Source organism: Adiantum capillus-veneris, chromosome 25, assembly GCF_014529385.1.
Source record: "Adiantum capillus-veneris isolate H3 chromosome 25, ASM1452938v2, whole genome shotgun sequence".
NCBI classification, from domain to species: Eukaryota; Viridiplantae; Streptophyta; class Polypodiopsida; order Polypodiales; family Pteridaceae; genus Adiantum; species Adiantum capillus-veneris.
Genome location: NC_140955.1, coordinates 27,520,820 through 27,538,686, shown reverse-complemented (window position 1 = coordinate 27,538,686; position 17,867 = coordinate 27,520,820). Strand labels below are relative to the sequence as shown.

Sequence of the window (17,867 nt, the reverse complement as noted above, 5' to 3'; positions counted from 1 at the left end):
GTTAGTCAATCGGACATCGATGAGGTCCCGATTGGACCCAGATGTGATTGCTAGCTACATTGCCGATAAATCATGGTCTAAGATCCGAATAAATGTTGAATGTCATGTGATGTCCTGTGATGTCTGGTGATGTCGTGTGATGTGATGTGACTGTCGATTTCGTACATGTGCTAGATGTGTGTTCCTAGTACGTAGGTACTAACAGTCAGTGTCTGCTAAGACGGTTTATGGCTTTTGTCGGTTTTGCAGGCGTAATCGCGGTCGATTACAATGATTTCAAGAGGGGGGTATGTCACAAAGTGATGACGTGGCAGACATCAGAAACCCTAAAATTCTTGCAAACCCTAATTTTTTGCCAGAAACCCTAATTTTTGGAAATCGCAGAGGCTAAAAGAAAAAATATTATTATTATTGTTATTTTTTTTTGGAAAAATGATGAGCGACGCGAATTTTGCTTTTTTTTATAAAAAAAAGAGAGAAAGACTCTCTAAGAGAGAGAGAATTGACGCTTTTTATTTTAAAAGCTTTTGGGGCTTTGCTTTTGGGCATCTCTTGTAACCTTTAAATTAGTGGTGAGGGCCTCACTTCTCAGAGCATCTAGACGCAGAGTCTGAGAGTGAAACCCTAACCGCTCTCTTGTACTTTGAAGATTGATTAATACAAAAAGAAATACCGAAAGGGGCGCCAGTCTTTGGGGCCAATATCTCTAGGTACGGAACTCCGCCGGGCCAGTGTAAAATCTATTGTGATCTGTGAATTGTTTGAAGTGGTTATTTGGTGCTGTCGTGATTGATTCTTGACTTGGAGTGTCCAAGTCTGTTACAGCAATTGCTTAAGAATGCTACAACATCTGATCCTGACAAGAAAACAATTAGATTTCAGTCTTCCATGCCTCCCATTGATGTTGAAAAAGAGTCTCATGGATGCATTGGCTCAAGTTGAAATTAATAATCAGCCGCTTAACCTTGAGCCAGAAGAGGTAGGACATGATATTGATGCTCCTAATGAGGATGGACAGCCACCTGAATTGGTTGAAAATGATTTTCAGAGCATGATAGAGCTCAAAATGAGCTGCCTTATGATGTATAGCCGTTGTCTGAGAATGTAGATCATTGGGTACGTAGGTCAACTCGTTTACTGCAGAGATTTAACCCCTCTTTGAATCATGTAATGTTGACAGATGAGGGTGAACCTCTTACATATAAAGAGGCCAAATCATGTGAGTCAAGCAGTAAGTGGGAGCTTGCATTGCAAGAGGAAATGAAATCCTTGTATGTAAATGATACTTGGGATCTTGTGCCATTGCCTAAAGGGAGAAAGGCTCTTTCTAACAAATGGGTGTACAAGATTAAAATTGTGGATGAAAAACCCAAGTACAAGGCAAGATTGGTTGCAAAAGGATATGCACAGAAAGAAGGAATTGATTTTCAAGAAATCTTTTCCTCTGTTGTAAAGCTTACGACTTTACGTGTCCTTTTTGCTCTCGTTGCGGTGCTTGATTTGGAATTGAATCAAATGGATGTAAAGACAACGTTTTTGCATGGTGACATTGAAGAGGACATATACATGAAACAACCTTAAGGTTTTGTAGTTCCTACACGCAAGAAACTTGTATACAAACTGAAAAGGGCTCTGTATGGTTTGAGACAATAATCACGGCAGTGGTATAAGAAGTTTGATACTTTTATGCTGTCTCAAGGCTTTAGACGCAGCCATGCAGATCATTGTTTGTATACGAAAAGGGATGAAGATGGTAGTCCTATCATTCTTGTTCTCTATGTTGATGACACGCTGCTTGTTGGGAAACAAAAGAATAGTCTTGATGCTCTGAAACGTAAGCTAAATTCAACATTTGCTATGAAGGATTTGGGTGATTCAAAGCATATTTTGGGCATGCGTATTAAAAGAGATAGAAGCTGAAATTGCTGTTTTTATCTCAAGAAAGGTACATTGCAAAAGTATTTGACAGGTTTAATATGGCTGATGCTAAGCCTCTTGGAGCACCTTTACCTTCATACACTAAGCTTAGCAAAGCAGATTGCCCAAAGGATGAGGTGGTATTGAAAGCAATGAAGGGAATCCCATATGCATCAGCTTGTGGTTCTCTTATGTATGCTATGGTTGCCACTCGCCCCGACATTGCTTATGTAGTGGGAGTTGTTAGTCGATACATGTCGAAGCATGGCAAAGTGCATTGGGAAGCTGTCAAATGCATTTTGAGATATTTGAAAGGTACACAATCAAAGTGTATTTTCTATTGAAAAAGTGACTTAAAGTTCCAGGGATATTGTGATGCGGACATGGCAGGTGACATGGATACCAGGAAATCTACCAGTGGATATGTATTTGCCATTGCTGGTGGTGCAGTCTCTTAGTGTTCTAGGTTGCAAAAAATTGTGGCATTGAGTACTATTGAGGCTGAATATATTTCAGCCAGAGGCTTCAAAGGAGGCCATTGCTTGGGCAGACTTGCAAAAGAACTTGGCATGCGTGCTCATACACCCGTGTTGGGTTGTGATAGTCAGAGTGCTGTCTATTTAGCCAAAAATGCCATGTTTCATGCGCGTACCAAACACACAGATGTGCGGTACCACTTCATACGTTAGGTATTGGAGGATGGTCTAGTCACCTTGACTAAGATCCATACACATGATAACCTTGCAGATGTTCTCACCAAGAGTCTTGCTAAGGCTCAACATGAGCATTGCATACATAAGATGGGAGTTGGTTAACTTAAAGGCGTCGTTTATGCGTTGAAGTGAGAGGTTGTTGGGTTAAAGGCCTAAATAACCCCTTTTTGTACATTTTTATATTGTGAACCTGGACACATTTTTTTAAAGTCACTTACAAATAAAAGTGGGAAAATAAAAAACTCACTTATTGAGTTTTCCCCAAAAGCGTGAGCTCTCTCTCTCTCTCTCTCTCTCTCTCTCTCTCTCCCCCTGCTTCAATCTCTAGCGCTAGCTCTCTATTGCTCTGTGCCTCGTGCTTCTTGTCCCAATCCTGCACTACATCACGACGCGCACCTACCGGTATCTTCTGCTTCGCGCTTTCAGTCACAGAGCAAGAATTATAGGAGGTGGTTCAGACGCAGATCAATCAACTTTTGGACGCGAACAATAAATCCAAAAAGCAAGTGGAAGAAGGGGACCGATTACCCTGGTTATTTGGGCCGTCAATCTTCTTTTGCATCCGCACGAAAGAAGAAGCAACGCGTATGTTTTGAAGGACCATTGAGTTCTTCTTCTTTCTCTTCTTTGGGCAGTTCTTCTAGCTCTTTTGACTCGAGTGAGGAGAAGAGAAAAGGCAAAAAGCGAAGCAAAAAGCAAAGCTTTGGAAAGGGCAAGAAAAAGGTAAAGACAATTCTATAGAGGAGTTATCCTCTGACAGTTCGGACTTCGATGACCATATGTTTTATGCAAAGAAGAAGCATTTTTACAGAGCCAACCAATATGACTTCCTCGAGGACAAAAGCAAGCAAGCAAGAGAATATAAAGAAGGTGGACAGTCGATTAAATTTGAATCCTTTTTTGGGTTCCGAGATACTCCGAGAGCTTTGGCTTTTATTTAGCAGTTTGACATGGCCTCCTTTAGAGGGCACTACTCAAAGCACTCCAAGGTAAGGAGGGCTGCATTTTTTTTAAAGGCAATGCTTGAACATGGTGGTCCACTCTTCTTCTGAGAAAGGAAGCTCCAATGAAGTGGTTGAAATTCAAAAGACTCTTTATTTCTTCTTGGCTGACTCGGGAAAACGAACGAGATATACGAACCGCTTGGAACCATCTTCAGATGACCAAGGGAGATTCTTTGGACGCTTATTGCGAGAGATTTTGGGACTCTTTTCTATCAACCTCTTCATTTAAGGTCTCTTTCAAGGAACAGATTGAGCGGTTTTGCTGTGGACTCCCTATAGAGATCCGAGACTACTGCCTGGAACAAAAGAATTCTATTCAAGAATTGATGGGTCAAGCGAAACGGGGTTTTGCGATACATTCGAGAAATTTGACCTACCCACGGATCAGGGTCAAATTGCTCCCATCTCATTCTGAGGATCACACCATTGATCTGATTCTTGGAAGCACACCACTGAACCAGCCGCCTTACCATGTTAGCCGAGCCGAGGATGTAGAGATGATGAACCAAGTGAAAGACCTTCTGGAAAAAAGGGTCTTATCCAGCTGAGTACTTCACCCTACTAAGCTGAGTACTTCACCCTACTGCTCTCCGATGATTTTGGTTTTAAAGAAAGACGAATTTGGGAGAATGTGCATTGATTACAAAGCTCTCAATAAAATCACCATCAAGAACAAATTTTCCGATTCCATGGATCGATGATATTCTTGACCGACTTCAGGGATCCTCTTATTTTAGGAGGATTGATTTAAAAAGTGGATATCATTAAATCGGAATCGCGCTGGGAGATGTCTACAAGACAACCTTTTGGACGAGATTCTGTTCACTATGAATTTTTAGTGATGGCTTTTGGGCTTACCAATGCTCCAATGACTTTCAACCGAATGATGGATAGGATTTTCAGAGAATATAGATCATTTGTCGGTACTTTCTTTGATGACTTCTCCAAGGATGAAGTAGAACATAGACACCATCTGCTACAGGTCTTTCAGGCATTGTGCGATCACAAGTTAGTTATCAATGCCAAAAAGAGTGAATTTTTCTCGCCGAAGATACACTTCTTGGGACACATCGTCTCAGCAGCAGGAGTACAGATGGACCTGGCCAAGATATACGTGATTGGCCTGATTTGAAGAATGTTCATGAAGCTAGAAGCTTCTTGGACTTGTGTTCTTACTACCGGCGGTTTATTCGAAAGTTTGCAAGGGTAGCTTCCCCTTTGCACATTTTAACTCAGAAAGGAGTCCCTTTCTTGTGAGGACCCACAGAGATACTGCCTTTCAGACAGTCAATTTCTCTTTCAGACAGTGAAAGAGAAATTGACTATTGGACCAGTAATGACTTGGAAGATTCATAATGCATTCATGTGAGTCTATTGAAGCCTTTTAAAGGCGATGTGCCCGATGATCAGGAGCCAGATGAGCAACCCAAAGTGGAGGAAAACTAGGAGATGTTCGTTTCAGAACAGATACTGCAGTGTACACAAGGATAGAAAGATAAAAGGTAAAGTGATTAGGCGGTTCTTGGTTGAGTTCAAGAACTATCCTGCATTGGATGAGAAGCGGATGGTGGAGGAGGACCTAGCAGATACTCCTCAGATTGTTGGAACTTTACCTTGAAGAATTATGTCTAGCATAGTCTACTGCGATAGAACCCCGACTCCAGCGAGGGTGAATCTAGTGCAACGGGTTTGCACAAAAGGGGATGACTTGGAAGATTCATAATACATTTCATGTGAGTCTATTGAAGCCCTTTAAAGGCAATGTACCCGATGATCGGGAGCCAGATGAGCAACCCAAAGTGGAGAAAAACGAGGAGATACTCGTTCCAGAACAGATATTGGTACACAAGGATAGAAAGATAAAAGGTAAAGTGATTAGGCGGTTCTTGGTTGAGTTCAAGAACTATCCTGCATTGGATGAGAAGCGGATGGTGGAGGAGGACCTAGCAGATACTCCTCGGATTTTTGGAACTTTACCTTGAAGAATTCTGTCTAGCATAGTCTACTGCGATAGAACCCTGACTTCTGCGAGGGTGAATCTAGTGCAACGGGTTTGCACAAGAAGGGAGTCACTCCGCTCCTTTGTCAATGGATTACTCCGATTTTGAATAGAGTCATTGATTCCCATTTGGGTTTCAGGGACACTAAAGGGCTGAGTAGTATTTTGCTGTATGACTTCAAAACTGGAATTCCCGAAAATGAAAATGATTGATTTGTACTTGACTTGTTTGAGTGTAGGATCTGAAAGACGAAATGACTGTAGCATTTCGGTCTCATAAATCTCTATAGACATGATTGCAATAAGGATTAGTTAATCGGGCATCTGTGAGGTGATTTGTCATGTGATGTCCTGTGATGTCAAGTGATGTCCAATGATGTGACTGTCGTCTTGTTTTAACTATTAACCGTGAACAATTACTCTTTTTTCAAGAAGGGGAGACGTCACAAATTGTTGACGTATCAAGCATCTAAAGATGCAGAGAGTGAGGACTTACAGATTCTCGCCGAGTGGCCCAAACAACAAATAGGGTCAGGATGAAGAATCCTAGCCCCCAATTGTAGGGTTAAGGTGGATATGTTAGTGTGCCATTCATGTCATAAGCATGTGTAACAAACTGTTGACTTGTCAACCTACTGAAGAACGGAGCTACCGGCCGAGGGGCCTAAACCCTAGAAGTAGCAGAAGCAGAAGCAGAAGCAGCAACAGATTTTCGAAAATTGTGTAGCTGTTGATGACGTGGCAGATTTTCGAAAATTGCGTTGACATGATGACGTGGCAGGTTGTACGGATTTCTATATTCGCGCTGGCTGTGATGTGGGAGGTTAGTGTAGAGCTTGAGAGAGAACTATTGCACAATACAAATAGAGTATATTTGCAAATGATAAAGCTTAATATTCTTCAGGATAATGTGCCTCTATATAAGCTTATACAAATAGATAACCTTTTGACACTTGAGCACAAGAGGTGGCTGCCTATGCACAAATACAAGTGGCGGTGCTTTACACAAAGGTTGTAAGAGGTTCTTCACATGGCTTGACACATGAGGTGGAAGGGGTTGTTCACACAAGAGATGCAACAAAACCTCGCATCCCAACAATCCTTCCCTATGTGGGTTTTGGTTGCATATCACTCACACGAGCCTCCCCTCAAAACACACTAGGGTGAGGTACACAATTCACAAGCCTCCCCTTGAACACAAAGTTGCCTCCTCTAGACACAAACGGTCTAGGCACACAAAACATCAGGGTGTAGGCTCACACAAGCCTCCCTGGGCTAATAGAGGGTAAGGTACACAAGAGAGATAATGCTCACATCACATGTCGTTTGTTGTTTGTTGGACGATTTTCCCACCCCGCACAGATTTGTAAAAGTTGTTGTACTTTGTTGTGTTCGCTAGCTGTTGTACTAGCGTCGTTGTTGTTCTGCCACATTGTGATGTTGTTGTTGTCGATATTTTGATCCAATGTAGAATGGAAAGGAAGATACAATGCACGTATATGTACAATAGAGGGAAAAACCACGTGGGAAAAAGCCCTCGAATTATTTATGCTATGCAAAAGGACTTATTTTTATTATGTTGGAGAATATCTCCCAATATATGTTCCCGTGTTTTGATGTCCCGAGCTTGGTATGCGTCGTTCTTTCTTCATCGTCTGTATGTTGATGTTGATTTTTTCATTCTTGTTGTTTGTCCGTTTTGACAAAGATGCGAACTCCACGGCGAATGGAGTAAAATAATTATGCGTTTTATGTATGATGCTTGTGATGTGAGTGCTTATGATGATGGGCGGTCTTACCATACACATATTGGGCAGGCAGTGTCTGGAACCCATGGTCGTGCTTTGATTGAATGCAAAAGCGAATGCAAATGTTTTGTACAAAATGCGGAAACAAAATTGTGAGTGCATGGTGTGAGGTATCACATTGCTTTTGTCGGCAGTGTCTAGTCCCGTGCATATCGTGTTTTTGTTCACAAATTTGGCATACATTCCAACAATGGTGCACTTTGTGTGTTTAGTGTCTTCATATACATGTGTTGCCTTGATAGAATTGGGTAGCTTCAGCTTGTAGGAAGAGGCTCTTATTGTCAATGTATGTGTGCAAAGAGTTTCTTTGGATGTTTGATTTCTAGGAGGCCCAAGAATCGGGTTCATGGCGTGGGAATTAGCCCCTTGAAAATTGAAATAATTAAATCAAATAAGTCAAAATATGTAGACAGTCGAGCAGGTACGGGTACCAAGCTGGAGGCCGTGAGCACGGGGTGAGTAGTTGGCTTAGGGGCTCAATGCCAGGAGCGGTAAGAAACCTTGATGCGTGATGTAGCGACTCGCGAGGTGCCCGAGCTAAGATTGGCGGGGCCGTGGGTTGAGCAGAGAGCGGGTCTGACTCCAGCAGCAGGAGGTGATGGTGGGAGTCAATGCTCCATTACGAAGCAGGTTGCATAGCAGAAAATAAAAAATTCAATCTTGGTTTTTAGTGGCGAACACAAAGGGTATGGCGTCCTCTTGGAATTGACGATAGGCTTCGTCACATGTGCAAGCTGGACCCACTGCAGAGCAACCCGAACAGCCAAAACAATGCTTCCTTTAGAAATCTGCCTATTAGGGATGGATTCCATTGATGAAACGTCTCCACTCTTTCTTCAAGGAAGCATTTAATGAAGTCCTTGGCTTGAAGCCCACACACGCACACACACACAATTCCAAATTGACGTAGGGATTCTAGAGTTTTTCCAAGGCAAAAGTTATACACTTCTAGTTATTGAGTGAAGCAGTCACACATACACTTCAAACTTGCGTAGAAGTTGATGATGTGGCAATTGTACGGACGCTCGCGAATTACATTGATTGCTGACAAGGCGCGGCTCTACGGACAACCCCTAAGGGCGCTAGCTTTTGGGCACCATATGATTTTAGAACATGATCTTTTCATGTAAAGTGCTTTTGAATGGCCAAGGGCCTTTAAATATGCACAAGGGCTCACTCTCTGACATTCTACCCGCGGGAGATGCAGAGAAGTGCCGCGAGTGTTGTACCTCCTTGAAGCAGTATAAAGAAATACCCAATGGGGCACCACAGTCTGGAGCATTGTACCCTGGGGGTGGCACTCTGCCACTCCGTGTCTCCTGTGGAGTGTTTCTTTGAATTCAGGTGTTTTGAAGTGTCTATAGTCTATTCAATTTGTTTATTTTTGTTGGCATGTGGTGCGTTCTGTGTCAATAGCATGTAATTCAAGAATTGTTGAAAGCTCTACTCAATAGGGAGATTCGGAACAATTTGAGAGAGTGTCACGAAATTCATCAAGGAGGCACTGCAAGTGCATCGGTTTGCTTGTCAGGACAGCAAATGGTTGAAGCTCTGATACCATATAACCAATGGGACACGTCCCAACTAAAAAGAACAGAAATGGAACTGACTTTAGCACTTCAAATATAACTCAACATGGGGGGGGGGGGGGAAGAGTCCACACGATAGACACGGAGTGCCACAGTTCCACTCTTAGAGGCACCAACCACCCTAGCGTCCCTTTCAACTTTCCTTTTACATTGCTCTCACATAGGTACAACCGTCGAGGAGAGCTTGCTCTGCAATCTGCACACGCTAGATTTGCTAGAGTGCTACCCGAAGGTACTTTTTTAAAGGTCCCAGGCCTTAGAGAGCATTGGATACAAAAGCTACGCTCAAAAGTATTTTTTCTCTTGCGAGTGGCTGCCACGTAACAATCTCGGACATGCGTACAACAAGCCATTATACGAGTGCCACTTCTTTACTTTTGGGCGAATCTAAAGGAGAATCAATTCGTTGCTTTATTTTTCAAGCTAATTGCCGTGTCATCACTTTGTGACAATATCTAACCTAGAAACAGACAACAAACGAGAATAAGTTGGACGTCCTCTACAAGTGAGACCCAGCCGGTTTTCAACCATGTGTCACTTTAAGTTTATATGGCATAGGTGTGCTACTTCACACATTTATGATGAGATAGGCCCTTCTCACTACAATTATTGCAATGCCGCTCTATTTTCAAAGCTTCCTGCTTAGCATTCAGCTTCTTATTGTTGTTACTTATTTTCTTCTTAGTCTTCTCCTTCCCTTCCTATGAAGAACTATCATGGTATGCGGCCCTTGCCCGACCATGTAACATGGCTAGTATTTGGCAGGTATAAGCACCTCCCCCTGTGGGCTCTAGGGTGTGTCCATAAAACAAAACCGATCAAATCTGGACTTTCTAGCTCAGTTAAACTGTTCTTCCTAGACCAATTCCATTGGAGCTATCTCCTTCTGAAAGAACATTAGTTGGTATAACTGGGAGGAAACTAATCCAAAAGCTGAAAAGCCATGTCCTCCAAACAAATCTACTTCCCCACTCCAAGAATCTCTTGCTCCAACTCTTGCAATTGTCGATATGGTCTCGCATGGATATTTGCTTGGTATCGAGGGCCCTGAACTACACCTCCAAAGCAACCTGCTTCATGGGAGACACTCGATCATATCGAGAGGCAAGTCAATTTTAAATCCTCTTAGCAACTTTCAACAACGCAACGCAATACTCGAGGATGTAAAACGACTGAATCTAAGCAGTGGCACGACCCCACTTCGCTCCAACGAGATCTATCGGTCTCTTGAACCCATGGGTAACAAAGCATCAAACCACATATCAGCCAAAGACCACAGTCATGGTTGCACCCAAAATAGCATAATTTGTTGCTATTCAATTGCAAATCCGTCGAGAATGTGGTTAGAGTAGGTGTTGCTAAATTAACTATTTTCTTATTTTCTCAATAATTTGCATTTGTGCACAAGAGAGTTGTTCAGTAACCAGTTAGGAATTGTAGATCTACAAGATCAAGAACAAACGTCTCGGATCCGTTATATGATGGGTGGCATAAAGCATCGCTAAGGTGTTGCTCCATAAGTTCAGTGGGAGAGATTGAGTAATGGATATCCCCAATGCGTCACAAGCTAGGTGACAGGAGCATTGATTAGAGAATAATCCATGGTCTAAGGGGAAATCCAGTGTAACAAACTCGGACACCCCAAGTCTAGATTCTACCGCGACACAACAAAGATTCACTTTAAAATAGTTCACAAAAGACCACACGGCCCGGCATAGTTCTGTGCCCAGAGGTATTGGCCCCAAAGACTTGTGCCCCTTTTTGTATTTCTTTTTATATTAATCTGTGTGCAAAGTACAAGAGCTCGCGAGTGCCCACTCTCTGTCTCTGCGTCTAGATGCCCAGAGAAGTGAGCCCCGGAGGCTTATTTATTCTTCCAAGGGATGCCCAAAAGCAGAGCCCCAAAATCTTTTAATCAAAAGCTTCTAACTTAAAATCATTATTCCCAAAAGCTGCCAGCGTGATTTGCAGAATCCGTAGTGTCTGTACAGCCAGCGTAAAACGTGGAGTTCCGTATGGTGCCACGTCACCTAGTCAGCGCGTTCTGTGGGTTTCCCTACACTGCCTCTCAGCTGCCATGTCAACTCGTCGGCGTGTTTTTCAAGCTGTTGCCACGTCAGCAAGGTGTGTGTCCAGGGGCCTGCTACGTCACTAGTTTGTGACATACCCCCTCTTGAAAGAATTGTAATCGCCCTCGATTACACCTGCAAAACAGACAGAGGCCATAAACTATCTTAGTAGACATTGACTGTTAGTACCGACGCACTAGACACAACACATCTAGCACTTGTATTTGGTTGTAGTCTTCCATGGTTTCCGTGGCAAGCTATGTCAAGGTTCCCGATTCGGACAAAATCTGGGCTTTGAACAGGGAGGTCATGTAGATTCATGTAAAAGTAGTCCTGAAAGCTTCCAAGTTGTTGGAGCATGCGGTTGGCTAGCAATTGAACTCCACCATTGCATAGCATTATCTTGAGAAATCCTGTAGCTTGAGGGATTTTTCATTCTTTTGTGTAGTTCCCTAATGCATAGATGCTGTCAAATTGTTATAGGATGTGCAAGGCTTTCTTCTTATCTTTCACTTTACAAAAAGTGAAAAATTCTATTGTGGTTCTACCATCCTTGAAATCTTTTGGTTTGTTTGTTGCAAACCCCGGATCCGGATAGTAGGGATATCCATATGGGCTCCAACCATCGTACACAGGGGGTAGTGGTGGTAGATGTGGTTGCACCGGATGAAGGTCCAGACGGTTGTGCCATGTTTCTTAAAACGCCCCCAATTGGAACAGAAGGATGAGTAGGTTGTTGGTTAGAGGCTCTTGTATTGTCTAGTGCCGGAGGAGGTGGTATTGCCTGAGGCATTAGAGGGGGCAACATGTAATCTAGGAATTGCTGAAAACTTTGAAGCATCGGTAGATTTTGCTAAGGATGTTGCAGAAGTATGTTGTGGAGCTCATCAAGGAGAAACTGTAGATACTCTGTAGAATCCAGAAATGCCATCGTGCTCGGTCTGTTCTTGGAAGGATTGGTATGCTTTCAAAAAAGCACACGACAAGAGCTTTGATACCACCTCAATGGAATGACACCACGTGCTAACGGAAAAGAACAGATTGAACAGACTTTGACGCCTCAAAAAATTTAACGTGAAAGAGAGATAGTTCACCGGAGACACGGAGTGGCAAAGTTCTACCCCAGAGCATTGGCCCCAAACTGTGGCGCCCCTTTTGGTATTTCTTTATGGTGCTTCAACAAGGTACAACATTGGCGTCACTACTTTGCGTCACCCACGGGTAGAATGCCTGAGAGTAAGCCCTTGTGCATATTTAAAGGCCCTTGGTCATCCAAAAGCAGTTTACATGAAAGGCATGAGGTTCTAAAGGCATATGGTCCCGTAAAGCTACCGCCCTTAGAAGCTGTCCATACAGTCGGTACAATTGCCACATCATCAACTTCTATGCAAGTTCGGAGTGTGTGTGTGACTGTTTTATTTTAGGCCCCATTGATCGAGGTTCCATAAGTGTTGGGGGTTAGGATTTTTACCCTATTTGTAACTTGGGCCACTCGACGAGAATATGTAAATTGGTAAATCTTTTTGCTAGGGTTTTAGGTCCCTTGCCCGAAATCTACATGTTGCCTAGGTTAGGGCTAGGGAGTCCTAACCCTCTGGGTCCTCAGATGCTCGACACGTCAGTAATTTGTGATAGTTGTCGCCACTGATGCCTCAAGGTTTGGCTCCTCTGACACTAGACAATATAAGAGCTTCTTCTTGACAGCTCGTTGAAGCTTTTATTCCTCTTGGGAGAGTATTGCGACACATGGTTGCCTTGTTTGATTTCTCATTACCGGTGTCGCCTCCTGTGTCACCGTCTGCCCACTACCACCTGCGTTTCATAGTTGGAGCCCGTATGCCTACCCCACTTATCCCTCTTTAGTATGTGTAGCGTCTTAGCCTTAAGACTTAGGATGGTGGATCTATGGTAAAATAAATTTCGTGAGTGAAAAATCAAACAAAAGAGTTGCAGTTTCTTCCACAGTTTGACAATATCTACTAATCGGGGAACTACACAGAAGAATCGAAAATTTCTCAAGCAGACGCTTTTCTCAAGGACAATGAATGCTATGCAGTGGTGGGAGTTTTATTACCACAAAGCCTCACGCTCCAAGGACTAAGCAAGCTTTCAAGAATATTTTTGCCCAAAGTTACATGATCTCCTTCTTTGCAGTACAACTTCTGGCAGAATGGGGTACATTGAAAATGCTGGCACTAAAAAGTTTCTAGACATGTACTAGACGTGAACCTCTCAGTCTCTTTCTTCAAACCGATAACCTTGGAGGACTAGTATGGGAGCTACACCATCGGACTAACATCACCACTTCAAGACTACTGTTATCCAAGGAAGTCTCTACCCATTCAAGAGCTCATGGACCATGCTGTGATTGGTGACAAAGTAATGAAGGGAAGACTTGAATTTACGACTAAAGACTAACCGGCTCCTACAATCCTTGACCCCAACGTTCTAATTCTTGGGATTCCTGCCACACTTTGACTCTGCCTGCATGAGCTTCCATGACTACTTACCAACGAGATACTCTTCAACAAGAAGGCTGGTGCTTCGAATGTTTCCAAATTGGACACACTTCCTATGTCTATCCCCACAAAGGAATAAACTCCCCGAGCAACCTCTCGCCAAGAAAGCCAGGACCGATGTGAGAAATTTCATAGTTACAAGGAATGGGCATTTTCCGTTCCCCGTTCCCCGTTCCCATCCCAATTTCCCGTTCCGTGTTTCAGACGTGAGTATCCAAAACAGGGAATGGCATTTCATGGATGTTGCCGTTCCCTGTTCGCCATTCCGATTTCCCGTTCCGGGTAACTATGGTCAGAATCTTTTGCCTTATGCTACGAATGAGCTAAGGCTACAGAGAATTTCATGAGCGACGTCAAATTTGTCAGAGATACCGCTCCTAGTCATTTTGGATGAGAGACATTCACGTGTTACATGTCCTCAATCATTAGGTCGTGCGCTCTATACCTCCGTTGGTCTCGGCTTAGTACAAGGAAGGCACAACTCGGTTCCCTAATGTTGGACATAAAATAAGGAGTAAACTTAGTATCACGATTATCGGGTTATGTGTTGAGTCTACTAGTCTCGACTCCTGACATAGTCCAAGGATCCATATGACATGCAAAACTCGGTTTCCTATGGTTTGCCAAAAATGTCCCATCACAATCATTGACTACGTCAAGCAAAGCATAGAGCTTTAACAAGTGTACCACGAATGAGTTAAGCCAGCTCGGGACTCTCCACTATGGTGCTAGTAGGTATGAACTTTAGCATCGTAATTAAGTGGGCAAACAATGCCCCATAGGGGATCATGACCTCGGTCCTTAATTGTTTGAGAGAATTGACTAATGAATCCTTTTGAGTGCTAGCTCGATGTCAATTTGGAATTTGTGACGGATGTGTGCTCTTTGTTGTCATTCAATGTTTGTAAGAGACATGTTGTCTTTTGTCACTGATCACTGATCACTGAGAGAGAATCATAATGCAGCCGGGGAAGATTCTCAAACCATCTATTAAGTCAAAGGGAAACAATGGCCAGTTGCCTCTTTGACGGGATGTGAAAGCCTAACATTAAAATTGGTCCAATTCAATGTTTGTAAGAGACATGTTGTCTTTTGTCACTGATCACTGAGAGAAAATCATAATGCAGCCGGGGAAGATTCTCAAACCATCTTTTAAGTCAAAGGGAAATAATGGCCAGTTGCCTCTTTGACGGGATGTGAAAGCCTAACATTAAAATTGGTCCAATTGTGAGTTCAGTTCACAAGCAAATTTACAATACCTTCCATGTAAGCTCCCATAGAGCCTGTTGACAAAGAGCCCCCTGAATTTGATGAGGTTGAAGAAACTTTACAGCCTGAAAGCATCCTTGAGCATGAGGATTAGCTGCTATGTAGTCATATGTAAGTAATTGAGCATTGGTAAATCGCTTTAAACATCCACACTTGCTGAATAGCATATCACCTCAATGTACAAATATTCTTAGTGGAGACCTTTTTGTCCTCTCTTTTTTCATGAATTACGTGCTAGAGACTCCATGTACTTGTATCCATAGTAACAGGGGACACTCTTTTTCTGGCGTCCCGTCCCCACTTGCCATCCCGCCCTCTTTTTTACACTAAAAATCCATTTGAGCCCCGTCCCCCGTTCCCCGTCCCGGAATGCGTCCCTTGTGAGTATTGCTTGTATCAAGTAGACTAGCAATCTTATAGTGAAATGTTCACCTTAGACTGCATGGGTACATTATGATCCTTCTGAGATTGTCTATTTCTGCATTAATTAACACCAATGGGCCAAATTTTGTTTCATTCTGAAATGCAGACAAGGTTACAAGCACAAGCAGCAGGCCAGGCAGGAGGCCGGCCTTATCAGGATCATGTAAGAAGGCATGTGGGTTCACTAAATGCTGAATTTGTGGTAAACATTTACCACTACTAGGCTTTGTTTGTTGTACACCGGTCTAGTTCATTATCATCGACTTGATTTGCTCTTATCTCTGCAAGTGGGCTCCTAATCAACCTGTTGATAGTGTTCTCCTTATGCTGCATGTAGTGTCCCCCAGTTTGTCCACGGGGTGGGGTTTCTGGTGTCACGCCTTTATGCCCTCCCTCTTGTTTTCAATACAATGGAACCTTCGATGTCTTCTACAAGATTATTCGGCAGGTACACAGCATGACTCTGTTCCATTGCCTATTGTGTTTGTAAGGTAGCACAAGGTTTTTGAACTCTGTACTGACTTTTTCAGGAAGGCATTCTCCGATTATGGAGGGGTACATATGCAGGACTTGCTCTTGCAATACCTACCGTGAGTCCTTTTCTATCTCTAATAACTTAATCAGCTTAGCTATCCTCTCTATTTAGGTTTGAAAAGTAATTTTTTTTTTCCGTGCAGGTTGGCATTTATCTACCATGCTATGACATATTTCGTGATTCGCTTGAGAGATATTCCGCCAATCATTATCCACAATTGACACCTTACGCACCTCTGCTAGCAGGCTCAGGCGCCAGATCATTAGCGTGCATTATATGCTCCCCAATTGAGCTGGCAAGGGTCCGAATGCAGGTAATAAGTCGTTTATGCACATACTTGTACATACTCGTTTTATGTATGTGGGTATACATTCACTAGTGTTCACACATAAATGTACGTGTGTGTGTTTGTGTGTGTGTGTGTGTGTGTGTGTGTGAAGATTAATCCCACCAAGGAGATGTATGACAAGCGGTTGTGGAAGAAGAGATGAACTGGAATGGGTGAGATTTGAGTTTCTTAAAGGTTGGACATAGGAGTAGTAAAAGAGATTAATTTTGAAAAAGACATGATGCCAAGAATTGTCAGGGATAGCGTAGCCTACACAAGAATCTATGGCCTGTAATCACATCTTCTACTTCTGTTTTGGGCTTCCTGTTGTAAATATAAAAAAATATTTGTCTAAGGTTGTTTGCATGGAGTATTTTAGTTTTAAGTCAATTTGACCACTTTTTGAGCGTGTCCGCATTCCCCACTCTCAAAGAAATGGACTCTCTCTCTCTCTCTCTCTCTCTCTCTCTCTCTCTCTCTCTCTCTCTCTCTCTCTCCAATTTAGGGGATAAATATTTGTATGATACAGCATAGTTTCTCAAAGCGGAGAGATACATCTCTCTAGAATCTATATTGGTTTCTTGTCAATGAATTTTTTTTATAGAATCTTACTTAAGATGAAAGTATGGGAATCGTGCCCCACCTTCTCACTTATGTGTTTGTAACTCTTCCCTAGTAATTAAGGATTCACTTTGAGGGGGGCGACCAGCCCATCTTCTCTCCAGTCTGGCCACTGGTGTGTCGACAATCTCTTTCTTTGTTTTGTTTGGCTGAAAATAGGTGATTTATTTGTTTATCACATCATAAATTGCTTTTGAGATTGAGAAAGGGTCGTAGTACCTCAAATGAAGCTGAGATAAGATACTCTGTGCTCTTCATCTATTTGGATCTTGCTTTTTTGAATTGCAAAAAGCACCCAATTTTCAACTTTGAACTACAAAAAAGGTGTTGATGCTTGTGAAAGCTTTCTTATGCCTATACTTTTGGAGAGCAATCTTCACTATTGCATAGGTACCAACCATCTTCGCCAAAGCCTTTCAAGGTCAAAGGCCAACTTTATGGCACATATAATGTTTTTGATTTTCTTCCACAATACCCAAGGGTGCCTTGCTAGTGTAGTTGATAGTATATTACTACCATTGACCAGGATGATCATGAAAATAACAATCAAGAGGTCTTGGACAATAGAATCAGCAATCTCGGAATGGCATCTGGTCGACAAATGATACAATGATAAGAACTTTAGTGTGCTGCATATTCTCAAAAAGTGCTTTCTATAGCAAGCTTGTTATCCGTTGATCCTTGCCGCTAACTATAGACTATGATATATATAGACATTGGCTAAGAAAAGTCTAGGTGTCAGCAATGTTGTAATCTTCTTGGGGCTCGGAATAAAATGTGGTTGTTTACTGAACCTATCCACGATAGTCTAGTTATGATATTCCTATTTATTCAGAGAAGAATGGATCCTCGGTAGAAGAAGAATCTGCGAATCTCTGATACCACTGTAACCTCACTAGCGAGGTAGTGCATCCAAAGAAAACACATGATTGAACTTGCCATGGAGTGGTGGAGTTCCACTTATAGATGCTCAGACGCCCCTTTTGGTACTTTTTATCTTTTTATAATAATTCACAAAGTACAATTACCGGGGAGTCACAACTATGCAATCATGCATTGATGTGGAAGAGTGA

The 17,867-nt window shown here is 42.6% G+C and overlaps 1 protein-coding gene across 1 annotated transcript in view; it reads left to right on the top strand.

Moving 5' to 3' along the window:
• Positions 1-17,867, top strand: part of LOC147424616 (mitochondrial carrier protein MTM1-like) — a 69,427-nt gene that overhangs the window by 25,655 nt on the left and 25,905 nt on the right. The window contains exons 2-5 of the mRNA XM_086500775.1: positions 15,417-15,512; positions 15,648-15,758; positions 15,841-15,900; positions 15,988-16,158. Coding sequence (XP_086356901.1) covers positions 15,417-15,512; positions 15,648-15,758; positions 15,841-15,900; positions 15,988-16,158 — 438 coding nt within the window. The remainder of the gene's footprint in view (positions 1-15,416; positions 15,513-15,647; positions 15,759-15,840; positions 15,901-15,987; positions 16,159-17,867) is intronic.